The sequence below is a fragment of the Vitis vinifera genome, chromosome 3, assembly GCF_030704535.1.
Source record: "Vitis vinifera cultivar Pinot Noir 40024 chromosome 3, ASM3070453v1".
Taxonomy (NCBI): Eukaryota; Viridiplantae; Streptophyta; class Magnoliopsida; order Vitales; family Vitaceae; genus Vitis; species Vitis vinifera.
In genome coordinates this window covers 8,241,201-8,254,302 of record NC_081807.1, presented here as the reverse complement: position 1 = coordinate 8,254,302, position 13,102 = coordinate 8,241,201, and the positions used below count along the sequence as shown (strand labels likewise).

Sequence of the window (13,102 nt, the reverse complement as noted above, 5' to 3'; positions counted from 1 at the left end):
ATAAAATAGTACATAGTGCATGAAAAGGATAATAGCGGACATATATTGGGTTATGAAAAAGCTGTTATGCCCAAATGCTCAGGGCAAAACACAGTTTTCCTCTTTCATATTGAGTTCTCAGAGGTGCGGCCCACTTGGTGTCGGACCAGCTCGACGGGTCACTCAATAGTCTTTCGCGGAGTACCCCTGTTTTAGTGAACCCTGGGAGTTGTCGGCGGCTCGACGAAACCCTAAACCTTTCACCCATGGAAGAACAAACAGCCCAAAACCCTAGACACCCACCTCTCTGCCAGGAGTGCAAATTGAATCCGTCAAAGTACACATGCCCGGGTTGCTCTGTGCGCTCCTGTAGTCTTCCTTGTGTCAAAGCTCACAAGCAACAGACTGGGTGTACGGGCAAGAGGCAGCAGACCCAGTTCGTTCCCCTCTCTCAATTTGATGATACTCTCCTCTTATCTGGTACTTTTTTCTCTCAATTTGGGTTTTTGTTGTCAAATTTCTATACCCATTTGGCTATTCTGAAGATTTGTCATGAGTAGATTGTCATACCTTTTGGCTGCTGTGAAGATTGATCCGTAGGTATTATGTGAATTGTAATTGGGTTGAGAAAGTTGAGTATTTTGTCTACAAATTTCAAAGTTTCGATAAAATTTGGGGTTTCAAAGTTTTTAAATGGGTTGATTGTTAATTTGTGTAAAGAAGTTTGCTCCTTTTTCTTCTTCAGATTGGTACTCAGTTCATGATTTTGAGTTTTTAAATATGGGTAAATTATGATTTTGTTGAGGAAGTTTGTTGTGTTGTCTTTGGATTTCACTTACCCAATTTTCAGTTTAAAAGAAAAAGGAATTTTTTTTGGTAGATTACAATTTGCTCGAGGAAGTGAAGAGTGTTGCAGAATCTGCTCAAAGAAGGAGAGTTAAACTGTGCGGGTATTCTCAGCTTAAGTTTCCATACCATCTTCGAGGCCTTAGGAATGCTGCAGGAAGTCGCAGGACGAAACTCCTATTTCTCCCCAGTGGAATGTCAAAGAGGGAAAAAAATAAATCTCAATACAACCAAAGGTAATTATGTATTCATGAGAACGACCAGTTGTCTTTTGTTTTAAGGAAGATTACTACATGTCTACTTATGGTTTGTTTGTTGGTTGAATTTGATATGATTTATAATTCTAAAAATTGAATGGAGTTCCATTTTATGGTATGATTTTACATGGAGTTCCCATTTTCTAGCTTTGTTTCCATGTAACTGTTATTTAAAAAAATTAGTAGTCAGAGGAGTTTTTGAACTCAATGAACTGTCTTTGGCGGTTATTTTGGTTTTTTTTTTTGTTTTAATAAATTGAAAAAGTGGAGATTGAGAATTGTTTTTCAGTTCCTGACATTACCTTTTTATGTCTTTTTTACTAGATCTAAATGCATTACTTGGACAATTGAATGGCGGTTTCATTCAACAGATGTTGTTTTGCTCGATCACGGGTGAGCGCTCTTACCTATTCTTATCTTCAGGAGAGCTTCTATAATAGTCTTTTTACTCTATCAAATTTTAATGTTTCATTGATTAATTCAATGTTATTACAGGATAAATGAAAACTCAACCTTCTCATCTGTAATTGAGAAGCATCTAAAGCCTGGTCCATGGAATCATAAGCTCAAGCCGTTCTGTGCAGAGCAGCTGGACTGTCTCAAGTTTTTCATTCGTAAATATCCAAAGGTATTTCCTTTTCCTTGTTGATTGATAGTTGTTGACTTGTTGATTATAGACACCTGTGGCACCGATTTTAAGCCTTAAAAAGGTTTCTTGTGTTTCCATAGAAATATAACTTAATGGATTGACTTGGCCCTTGTGGAAGTGGTGCAAATTGTTTGGGAATCCAACTATGCTGAACCCAGATTTATTGTCAGATTGCATTGAGCTGGTGTTGAGGCCATAAAGCCAAAACGCCAGCTGAGTTATAGCTCATCATCCCTGGACTACTTGTTAATTGGACCACTGTTTTTTTACCGTAATTTATTGTTTGTCCTCTTTGGAGATGGTCCATTTATGTTTGGCACTGCTGTTGAAATCTTTGAAATTGAGAGGCTAGGATTTGCTCAACTTGCAACACATGGTGCATTGCCAACCAAAAAATTATACTTTCTATCACTATTGTATGTAGTCTTTGTAAGTTAGTATGTCTAGATGGATGACAAAGTTTGGCTCTCTAATTCAAATAATGGTTTATGGTGGATAAAATAATGGTCCCCCAACTGGCCCTACCAAAATACCTGAATTTTCATTTTTTTTTTCTTGGATTTGGGAAATGAGCATCCTCATTTGGGACTGAATTGGGTTATTGGTGGATTTTCTATTTGGGTTTGTGTTGGCCTTCAATCCTACAGCACCCATGTTACTTGTGAAAAGAATTTTCTACTGTTCCCACCTGAACTCTAGTCATTACCTGATGTCTACTCAAATTTTTTCTATCTGTGCATATCCTTGTATATAACTTTCCTCGTTTTATAGTATTTATTTCTTTTTCTCTTGTGCAAAATAAAAAAAAAAAAAAAAACAGTATTGGAACATTTTTTCCCCTTGGGAAGAAGAAAAAATTCTATCTGAACAAAATCTAACCCTTCCATGTCACTGCAGGGCCCCAGGTCACCTTTCCATGAGTTGGATATAAGTGCTCCAATAAGACAGCAATTTGCCAATTTAGTTATTCTAGAGTACCCCCAGATTCATGTTTTCCTCCCTTCACATAGCTATGATTTTGATGCCACTAAAGATGCCAATCCCTGCCATCGTCGAGCAGAGCTTAAGGAGTCTCTTACCATTGATCATCCAAGTCCAAAAGGCATTTCATTCAGGGAAGAGGAAATAGAAGAACATGGCGGTTCTTTAGATTCTCAGGTTCTAGATCTCATGCAGCATGTGAAATCGACACAAGCTAATAAGCCACAGTCCAGTCCCCAGAAGAAGGAACCAAGCGAAAACATAGATTTTGATTTTGAGCAAGGCTTGCTTGATGTATATTCTGATATCATTGCTCAAATTAATCCTGATGATTTTCTTGATTGGGAAGGTGACTTTTCCAAGGAAGTGAAATCTGAAGAAGGAATGGATTGTTCAGATTTTGGTGGAGTTTTCCCAGTGGAGGAATTAGAGGAAGGGGAGATTCCTGGGTGCTGAACAATTGAATGCTCATTGCTCTGTTCAAGACGAATAAGAACTCAAAGTAGAAGGATCATTTCCCTAGAATTATCTTGAAACATGAAGCAAAGTCCTCAATTCTTTGTGCATGATACACATCCATTTAGATGAAGCCTGAGGAGGCTGTGGATTGAGTGATTGTGGGCACAACACCTTCATCCCTTTGTGATCAATGGCAATGCTTATGGTTTGAAACTGCAGTCTCTGTTGGTGGGGTTTCTCAAGTTCTGAAATAGCCTGGCTTCTTGATCTTCATCGTATTCTTCAGAGGTGCAACATAGATGTCTTGGAGCAGCACTAACTGTTATAGTGATTTATGGTCTTGTCATTTTGTTTCTCTCCAGTGTCAAACTTTCTGTTCTTCTGGAATATTGTTACTTCAAACAATTAATTTGAATCCTTCTGTGTTATATATCTACTTCCAGCATCAGTTTCAGCCTTTTGTCAAAAGCAAAAGGAAAAGTTGAAACTGTTGGAATTTTTGGGAAAGCATCTAGATTTACAATTCTTTTTCCCCCAGAAAGTAATGACCAATCAGAAAAAACCATGTGATAAAAATGATCTCATTTATTTATATATTTGTCTTTGTATCTATCCAGATTTCATTTGTTTGTCTTTAAATTTTGTTTCTTTATATTTTGATCTCAGTTCTTTGAAACACGATTCAAGTATTCAATTTGATTATACACATGAGTAGCCTGCATTGAAAGTTTAGTAGGTGTAGCATTTTCCTTAAATGGGTTTAAGTGGCATTGCAGTAAAAACAGGTCCTTTCAATGTACTCATTCAATTGCTTTCACCCTTTTTGGCCCTACTCTTTCATACTCGTTCTTTATTATGCTTAGCTAATGCTGTAGGGATTGTTTGATCACTATTCTTAAAAATAATTTATTTATTTATTTATTATTATTATTTTTATGATAGAAAAATGCTTTTTGAGTTCAAGACATATTCAATAAATTTTGTATTGAAAAAGGCTTAAAAGAATTTGATCGAGAAAAATTTTGAGGTATTTTAAGTGCTTTAATAAATAATTAAAACTAAGGAGAATAGGCAGGGAACATTACATCATAGGCATATGAGGAAACTTTCTTCAGGGAGGATAGAGATTTTCAAGTAGGATTTTATTCCTGAAAAAGTAGAACCTGGTAGTAAAAATATTTTCGTTTTCGGTTAGCAAGTCAACTATTTGCCTACTTTGACTAACTCAAAAACATATTTTTTCTTCCATGCATGGAAAACCAGGCTTTAAACAATGGATTCAGTAGCTTTCCATTGATGTACTCATCAAATCTGCTCATGGAAAATTGATAAAATAGCAATAGTTTTTGTATACATTGAACATAGAGAAAGATTAGAGAGAATGAAAACATGATTACATGCCTTTTGGATGGTAACTAGGCCTTGTTCCTCATGGGGTTTCTGAAATCAACTTATTTTTCTGCTTAAAAGAGTAGTATAATTTGAACAAGTTCTCAAAAATCTCTCTACCAATCTTTTCCCATTCCTAGCCATAACTGCATCGTGCTTGTCTTTGTTCTACTGTTTCTTGCTGTTTCTGAAACCAAGTATAATGTTAGTTTGGGATGTCTCTCTTGGCTTCTGATGGCTCTTCTTCATGGAAATCCCCATCAGGGGATTTTGCTTTTGGATTTCGTCCACTTGCAGATGGATCACTCTTCCTGCTAGCGATTTGGTTTGAGAAAATCCCTGAAAGAACTATAGTACGGTATACCAATGGAAGTCATCAGAGATAGGATGCTTTTGGGTAGGAGAGCATGCTAAACAAATCTGGGTGAGATTAGTGGGTCTTCTGTAGAAAGAACACAAAAAACAATTGCCTCTCTTAGCAAGAACCCAACCAAACAACAAAACCACTTCAAGACATATAACCTATATCTATGTATCATAGTTAAAAATTCTCAACTAACTTTCTACAATTTCCAGTATCCCTAGAATGGGGGATAGCTCATGCTTCTTCCACATCGATTCCAAATCCTTTGAGTTGTGGATCGATTGGACAAAGGGTGGGGGTGAGGTACAGATAATGGAGAAAGGCAAAGGCTTTTGGAGATGGATCAAAGTGAGGAGGGGGGTAGTGGTATGGATTCTGAAGGCGTTGGAAGCATGCTGCAAATGGAGAGAGAAGAAGCCGTTCAAGGAAGATGCGAATGACTGAGGTAGGAGATACAAGATAGAAATGCGTCAAAATGAAGCTGGTCGTTACCTTTTGTTCTCTGTCCTTTCAGAGGATGATAGGAGGTACTTCATTTTTATTCCAGAGGGTTTTGATCTTTTGGGTTGGGAATTCATGAGATGTAAGTTGAAGGAGTTAGCTAAAATAGGTGAGGTCTCTAAGTGTGGAACAGAGGTCTCATGTCCCTTGGGAGGAGGGCATGGACTTTCTCTTGTTAGACCCGACTTAAGCTATGTGAATGCAACCAAGAGAACGGAAAAAAGGAGTGAAGAAGTGTGGATTGAAGTTGGAAATGAGGCCTACACCTCGAAGCTGAAAGATCTCAACCGTTTTTTGGTGGGAAAATGGGATGCGGAGGATGAGGAAGGACCCGACTTAAGGGTGGTGGAGATTTGGGTTAACACCCAGTGGAGCTTCTGTGGTAAAGTGAGGGTAGCTGCATTAAGAGATGCATTGTTTCTTTTTGAATTTTCCAAAGGGGTTGATGCTCAAAGAGTGTTATAGGAGGGGAGTCGCTTGCTCAAGGGGGTCCGCTTATCCCTAGACTGGTGGCCTCCAACTATGGGGTGTTCAAGAATGGAGTTTCAGAGGGATGTTTCCTGGGTGAGAATCCCAAGGCTGCCTTTACAGTTTTGGTGCATGGAGTTCTTCAAAAGGGTGGGGGATGCCTGTGGGGGTTTTGTTGATGTGGATGAGGAGACCAAAAAGTCTCGCTACAGAAGGGGAGCTAGAATTTTAGTTAAAAACATTGGGAAGGAGGTGCCTGGAAGATTAGAGGTGATAGCTAGATTCGCCTCATTCTCTATTCCGTTGTGGTGGGAGGACTCAGTGTGGCTCTCGGCACTCCAGGTGGCAGATGAACCAGTGAGCAAGGCGAGCAAGGCTTCATCCGAACAGGGAGAAGGAGGGTACGATCCACGTTCTGAGGTGCGCGTGAAAAAGGTGCGCTATGGAGGAGGAAATCCAGCTGCAGGCGTAGGCGATAGAGCGACAGGCTGGGAGATCCGGATTCCCGAGGATAAAGCTGGGAAAAAAGACTGTGGAGGTCTTGTTTCTTTGCAAGAGGTGGTTAGGTTGGTGAAGGAGACACCTGACGCGACAAAAGGTGGGGCGGCTGAAGTGGTTAGGAAGGACAAAATGAAGCTTTTTGAAGAAGGAAGAAGTATTGAGGCTGGAAAGGATGGGCTAAGCTCCAAGTGGGCTGAGTTGGTGGACCAGTTGGGAGGGCCTGCCTGTTCTTAGAAGCCCAGTACCCATAGGGCCAAAAGTCCTTTTAAGAAAGTGGGTTTGGGCTACTTTAAAAAGGAGGGGAGATGGGCTGAGGCATTTAGGCCCAATAGATCAAAAGGAGTTAAGAAGGGGTCAGCCCGTGATTCCTTCCTAGGGCTCCCTTCCTCTGCGGCTGGGGAGTCCAAGGCGGAGCTCCCGACGCCAAGTTGTGCCAGGGAGTTCTCGACGCAGGAGGCGCCGTCGTTGGGTCAAGGTCGTAACGCCCTGCCGTGGAAGAGCTATACATCAGGTATGTTCCCCATCTCGACTATTCTTGGGGGGGTGGGGGGTGGGGGGGGGGGGGTGGGGTCTCGGGGGAATCGTCTAGCTCTTCTTCTTCTTCTCCTTCTCTTCCCGGGATAGGGGATTCCATGGGGCTCTCGCAGTCAAGGCAGCTTGAGGAGATGATTGAAGACCCCTTGGAGACCGAATTGCCGCTTTGTATGGTTCTCAAGGATGGACGTTCCTTCTCTCTGCTAGGTAATGAAGGGGCTAGTCGCCAAGAGGGAGGGATAGGGGTGGTATCCCTTCGGTCTCAAGAAGTTGAGGTCCAGATGCCACATCTTCAGATCAATGGAGTAGGATAAAAGGAAAACGACAAATCCCCTTGGATAAATAAGAAATTCCTAGGATTCTACAAGTCGGTGGGGGTCTCGATTGAAGGTTTTGAAGAGGATATTTTGAGAATCCTCAAGGAGATTGAGAATAGGAGATGTTTTATCAAAAAGTCTAACGAGAAAAAAAGAGGCACATTGTCGGGCTCAAGGAAGGACAGAGAGTTGAAGAAGCTCGTCAGCACCATTAACTATGATGGAGTGGTTGGAAAAGAGACAGAGGAAGGGGAGTTGGGAAGGCAAATCACCGTGGTCCCTTATGAAGCTTAGATTACTGTCCTGGAATGTTAAAGGCATGCATGACCTAGATAAAAGGATGGTCATCAAGTCGATGGTGAGAAAACACAAGCCAGATCTGGTATGTTTTCAGGAGACAAAGATGAAGGAAATGTCTGATAGGGTTGTCAAGAGTTTGGGGATTGGGAGGAATTTAGGTTGGGTGTCTTTAGATGCTAGGGGTGCGGCAGGTGGGGTGCTAGTAATGTGGGATAAAAGAGTTTTGGAAGGGTTGGAGATTAAAGTGGAGTCTTTTTCTATCTCTTGTCGCTTTAGAAATTGTGAGGAGGGCTTTGTTTGGGTTTTCTCTGGGTTACATGGCCCAAGCAAAGGAAGGGAGATGAGGGAGTTGTGGGAGTAGTTAGCCGCAATCAAGGGGCTGTGGAATGATTCCTGGTGCATAGCAGGGGATTTTAATGTAGTGTGGTTCCCAGTTGAAACGAGCAATGGAAGGCAGATGTCAACTGCGATGAGAGAGTTTTCAAGCTTTATCGATGAGTTTGAACTAGTTGACCCACCTCTGGGGGGTGAAGCCTTCACTTGGATAGGAGGGGAAGGAGGGGTCCTAAAGGCTCGGTTAGATCGTTTTCTGTTCTCAGGATACTAGGAGGAACGAGTGACCGGGGCAATGCAATGTCTTTTTACAAGACCTGTTTTTGACCATTGTCCAATTCTGTTAGACTGTGGTGGGGTGAGAAAAGGTAAAAATCCGTTTAGGTTTGAAAACATGTGGCTAAGGGTGGAAGGATTTATGGATAAGGTTAAAGAATGGTGGCAGTCTTACAATTTTAGGGAGAGTCCGAGTTTTGTGATTGCGAAGAAGCTTCAGGCTTTGAAATACGACCTAAAGATGTGGAATAAAGAACCCCTTGGCGATGTGTCAGTTAAGAAGGATGCAACCTAGGAGAAGTTAAAATATTGGGACAATTTAGAAAGACTTGGCTCTCTCTCTGAGGAAGATAGGAGGAGCCAGGGGATAGCCAGAGACAAATTTAGTCATTGTGCCATCCTCGAAGAAATTTCCTGGAGGCAGAAGTCAAGGGCCCTTTGGTTGAAGGAGGGAGATAGCAATACCAAGTTCTTTCATCGGATGGCTAATGCAAGGAGAAGGGGAAACTTTATCAGTAGCCTAACAGTTAGGGGTATTAGGCTGAGTAAAGAGGAGGAGCTTAAAGAAGGGATTGGGTCTTACTTTAAGTCCATGTTTGAGGACCCCATAGTGAGAAGACCAGAAGTGGAGTCCGGTCTTTTTAATACTCTTGATTCCTTGGATAATGATATTTTGGAGGGGCAATTCTCGACCGAGGAGGTGCTCAGAGCTCTCTCAGATCTGGGGGGAGACAAGGTGCCAAGGTCGAGTGGCTTTACACTGGCCTTTTGGAAGTCTTGCTGGCTTGTTGTTGGGGGGGAAGTGATGCAGGTCTTTGAGGAGCTCCATTCGTAGAATGCGTTTTTTCGAAGCCATAATGCAACCTTCTTAGTGCTTATCCCGAAGAAAGAGGGGGCTAGTGATGTGCAAGATTATAGACCAATCAGTCTAGTGGGGAGTCTTTATAAACTTATTGCTAAAGTTCTAGCAAATAGGTTGAAAAGAGTGATGGGAAAATTGGTCTCGAATGGTCATAATGCTTTTGTGGAAGGGAGGCAGATTTTAGACGCTGTATTGGTAGCTAATGAGGCGATAGACTCAAGGAAGAGACGTGTTGGGACAGACTTAGTGTGCAAATTGGACATTGAAAAGGCTTATGACCACGTAAACTAGAGGTTCCTTCTGTCAGTCTTGGAGAAGATGGGTTTTGGTCCAAAATGACGAAAATGGATTTTTTACTGCATATCGACTGTGAGAATGACAATTTTAGTGAATGGTACTCCCATAGATTTCTTCTCAACGTTTAGAGGCCTAAGGCAGGGTGATCCACTCTCACCTTATTTGTTTGTGCTGATCATGCAAGCGTTCAGTAGTTTAATTTCAAGAGCTGAGGAGAATGGTTTTATTAGGGAAGCTCAAGGCAACGGGAAGACGTGGAGAAGGGGTTTCGGTCTCCCATTTGTTGTTTGCTGATGACACTCTCCTTTTTTGTGAGGATAATAGGGATCAACTGATTTTTTGGAAGTGGGTTGTAATCTGTTTTGAAGTAGTTTCAGGCCTAAAAATTAATTTGTAGAAAAGCGAAATTATTCCAATTAGGGGAGTGGAAGAGGTGGATAGAGCTGCTGCAGTTTTCGGGTGTAAAGTAAGGAATCTCCCTACAAATTATCTAGGTTTACCTCTTGGAGCCTCCCATAAGTCGTGTAGAGTTTGGGATGGGGTAGAAGAAAGATTCAAGAGAAAGTTGGCTATGTGGAAAAAACAATATCTCTCTAAGTCCGTCTTACCCTCATAAAGAGCACACTCTCAGATCTCCCTATCTACTTTATGTCACTTTTTGTTATCCCAAGGAAAGTGAGACTCAGATTGGAAAAAATTCAAAGGGAGTTTTTGTGGGGAGATATGGAGGAGAGAAGGAAGATCCACTTGGTAAGATGGGCGGTTATTTGCAAAGATAAGAGGCATGGAGGGTTGGGGTTAAGGTACTTGAAGGATTTCAATCATGCTTTGCTCGGAAAATGGCTATGGAGATTTCCTATAGAAAGGGAGAGTTTTTGGAGAAGAGTCATTGTTGGTAAATTTGGGGAGGTGCAAGGTGGGTGGACCACTAGAGAGGTGAGGGAGTCTTATGGGACGGGCCTTTGGAAAGACATTAGGAAGGGTTGGGAGGAGTTCTTTCTTAAAACTAGGATTCGTATTGGAAATGGGAGACAAACCAGATTTTGGTGGGACATTTGGGTAGGAGACTCTAAGCTAAAGGATCTCTTCCCTTTGATGTTTAGAATTGCAGCTAATAATTCTGTAGTAGTGGCTGATTTTTGGGGAAGACAAGAAGGTGGAGGCGGGGGATGGGAGGTGCACTTTAGAAGACCCTTTCAAGATTGGGAGTTGGAGGAGGTGAGCCGCTTTTTGGGTTACATTTCTACAGTAAAGGTGCAAGAAGGGGAGGATTTTCTGGTTTGGAAAATTGAGAGGAAAGGAACTTTTAAGGTAAAATCTTATTATAGGTCTTTGAAGGAAGACAATAGCCCTTTAAGAACTCGTTTTTTTGCTTGGGAAGCAGTTTGGGGTAAAATTTCCACTGTAGATATGCTAATGAGGAGGGGTTGGTCTATGGTTAATAGATGCAATCTGTGCAAAGAAAATAAGGAAACGGCGAACCACATCCTAATTCATTGTGGTAAGACAAGGGATCTTTGGAATTTGTTGTTTTCTTCTTTTGGGGTGGTGTGGGTGCTCTCTGAATCAGTGAGAAATTTGCTTCTTGAATGGAAAATGAAAGGCCCGGGGAAGAAAAGGAGTGTAGTTTGGAAAATGGCGTCTATTTGTCTGTTTTGGTGTATTTGGGGAGAGCTAAATCGAAGAATCTTCCAAGAGGAAGAGATGTCAGATATGAGCTTGAGGAAACTCTTTCTTCGGTCCCTGCTCGAGTGGTCTCAACAATTTGTGGACTTGGACTTGGGCTATCTCTCTTTTTGGAATTTGTTGGATGATCGGGTTGTTGTTTAACTAATCTTTCTTAGGCTTTATCTTTCTTTTGTTGCCTTGTTTTGGGCCTTCTTTGTATACAGCCTGTGTACATAGGGAGTGCCCCCTGTTTTTTGGCGTGTTTTTAATCTAATGGTCCTCTTTGTCTATCAAAAAAAACCAATGGAAGCCATCTTGTACCAAAAGGATCCAAAGTGGAGCTTAAGGCTGATGGTCAGTTCACACTTGAGGATCCACTGGGCCAATTCATATGGCAAGCTCAGTCTGGGGCCCATGGGGTTGCTTATGCTGCTATGCTTGAATCTGGGAACTCTGTTCTTGCAAGTGAAGATTCTAGTTATGTATGGGAGAGCTTCAAGAGTCCTGCAGACACCATCTTGCCAACCCAAGTCCTGGAGATTGGTGGCATGCTGTCTTCTCGGCAAGCTGAAGGCAACTACTCAAAGGGGAGGTTTCAGATCCGTTTGGTGCCTGATGGAAATCTTGTGCTTAATACCTTCAACCTGGAAACCAATACTGAATATGATGCTTATTATTGAAGCAACACCCATGATGCTGGAAATAGCAGCAATTCTGGGGAAAGGGTGATTTTTGATGAGTTGGGTCGCCTCTATGTTGTTCTAAAAAATGGAGGGAGTGTTAACCTCAAGTCAGGAAGCGCTGAAGATTCAAGTGGAGATTACTACCACCGGGCAACACTGGATTTTGATGGGGTTTTCAGAATATATGGTCACCACAAGCTCCAAAGCAATGGAAGCAGGGCTCAGTCCTGGTATGTTACAAAGGACATTTGCTCTGAGATTCAGGGAGATTTGGGGGGTGGGACTTGTGGCTTTAACAGTTACTGAATTCCTGACTCAAATGGAAGGCCAACTTGTGAGTGCCTCCCAGGGTTTTCCCTTGTCGATACATATAAGAAGGTCAATGGTTGCAAGCAGAACATAACACAAAAATGTGAACCGGGAGGAGGTTCAAATCCAGAGGACTTGTTTGAGAAGCATGAGTTGTCTAACACATTTTGGGCTGCAACTGCAAACTTTGAGAAGATGGAATCCTATGGTGAAGACCTCTGCTGGAAGTCTTGCTTATATGACTGCAATTGTGTGGTTGCTGTCCTCAAAGAAGGCACCTGCTGAAAGAAGAAACTGCCACTTTCCAATGGGAGGGTGGACGGGAGTATCCCTGGGAAGACTTTCATCAAAGTGCCAAAACACAATAATTCTTCCGGTGTGCTGCCTTCTCATATTCCAAATAGGGAGAAGAAAGATCAAGGAACTCTGATTATTGTGGGGTCAATTCTTTTAGGTAGCTCTGTATTTCTCCACTTCCTACTTGTAGCAGCAATTTCTCTGCATAGATCTTATTCAAGCCAAAAGAGACAAACTCACAAGAGCATCAAGCATTTTGGAAACAAACCTATGCTCTCACTTATGAAGAACTCAAACAAGCCATGGATGGGTTCAGAGAAGAACTTGGAAGAGGTGCTTTTGGGACTCTGTATAAAGGAGTCTTGTCATCAAGTTCAGGAACTCAAGTAGCAGTTAAGAAGTAGACAAGTTAGGGCAGGAGGGTGAGAGAGAATTCAAAACCGAAGCTAGGACAATAGCAATGACCCATCACAAGAACTTAGTGAGGTTGATTGGATTCTGTGATGAAGGGCCGCACAAGCTTTTGGTTTATGAGTTCATGTGCAATGGCACATTGGCTAGCTTCCTCTTTGGAAGTTCAATGCCTGAATAGACAATACGAACCCAGATGGCATTTGGGATTGCACGGGGGCTCATCCACTGTGATATCAAGCCCCAAAATGTACTCCTGGATGATTCATTCACAGCAAGGATTTCAGATTTTGGATTGGCAAAGCTTCTGATGAGTGATCAAACTCGGACACTTACAGCCATAAGAGACATGACAGGATACATCGCACCAGAGTGGTTCAGGAACAAGCCAATTACAGCAAAAGTGGACATATATAGTTAT

The 13,102-nt window shown here is 41.9% G+C and overlaps 1 protein-coding gene across 1 annotated transcript; it reads left to right on the top strand.

The window, feature by feature from the left end:
* Positions 1-38: 38 nt before the first annotated feature.
* LOC100266130 (uncharacterized) lies at positions 39-3,678 on the top strand. Its single transcript, XM_002265681.5, has 5 exons — positions 39-459; positions 860-1,061; positions 1,407-1,475; positions 1,578-1,710; positions 2,629-3,678. Exons 1-5 carry the CDS (start codon positions 246-248, stop codon positions 3,166-3,168), a joined length of 1,158 nt encoding a protein of 385 aa, XP_002265717.1. The 5' UTR covers positions 39-245; the 3' UTR covers positions 3,169-3,678.
* The last annotated feature ends 9,424 nt before the right edge of the window (positions 3,679-13,102 follow it).

Bases quoted from the DNA above. Each gene is read 5' to 3' on its own strand.
- LOC100266130 (XM_002265681.5), top strand. From the start codon at position 246: ATGGAAGAACAAACAGCCCAAAACCCTAGACACCCACCTCTCTGCCAG. The intron at 1,062-1,406 runs GTAATTATGTAT...CTTTTTTACTAG, and splicing joins AAATCTCAATACAACCAAAG to ATCTAAATGCATTACTTGGA. The intron at 1,711-2,628 runs GTATTTCCTTTT...ATGTCACTGCAG, and splicing joins TCATTCGTAAATATCCAAAG to GGCCCCAGGTCACCTTTCCA.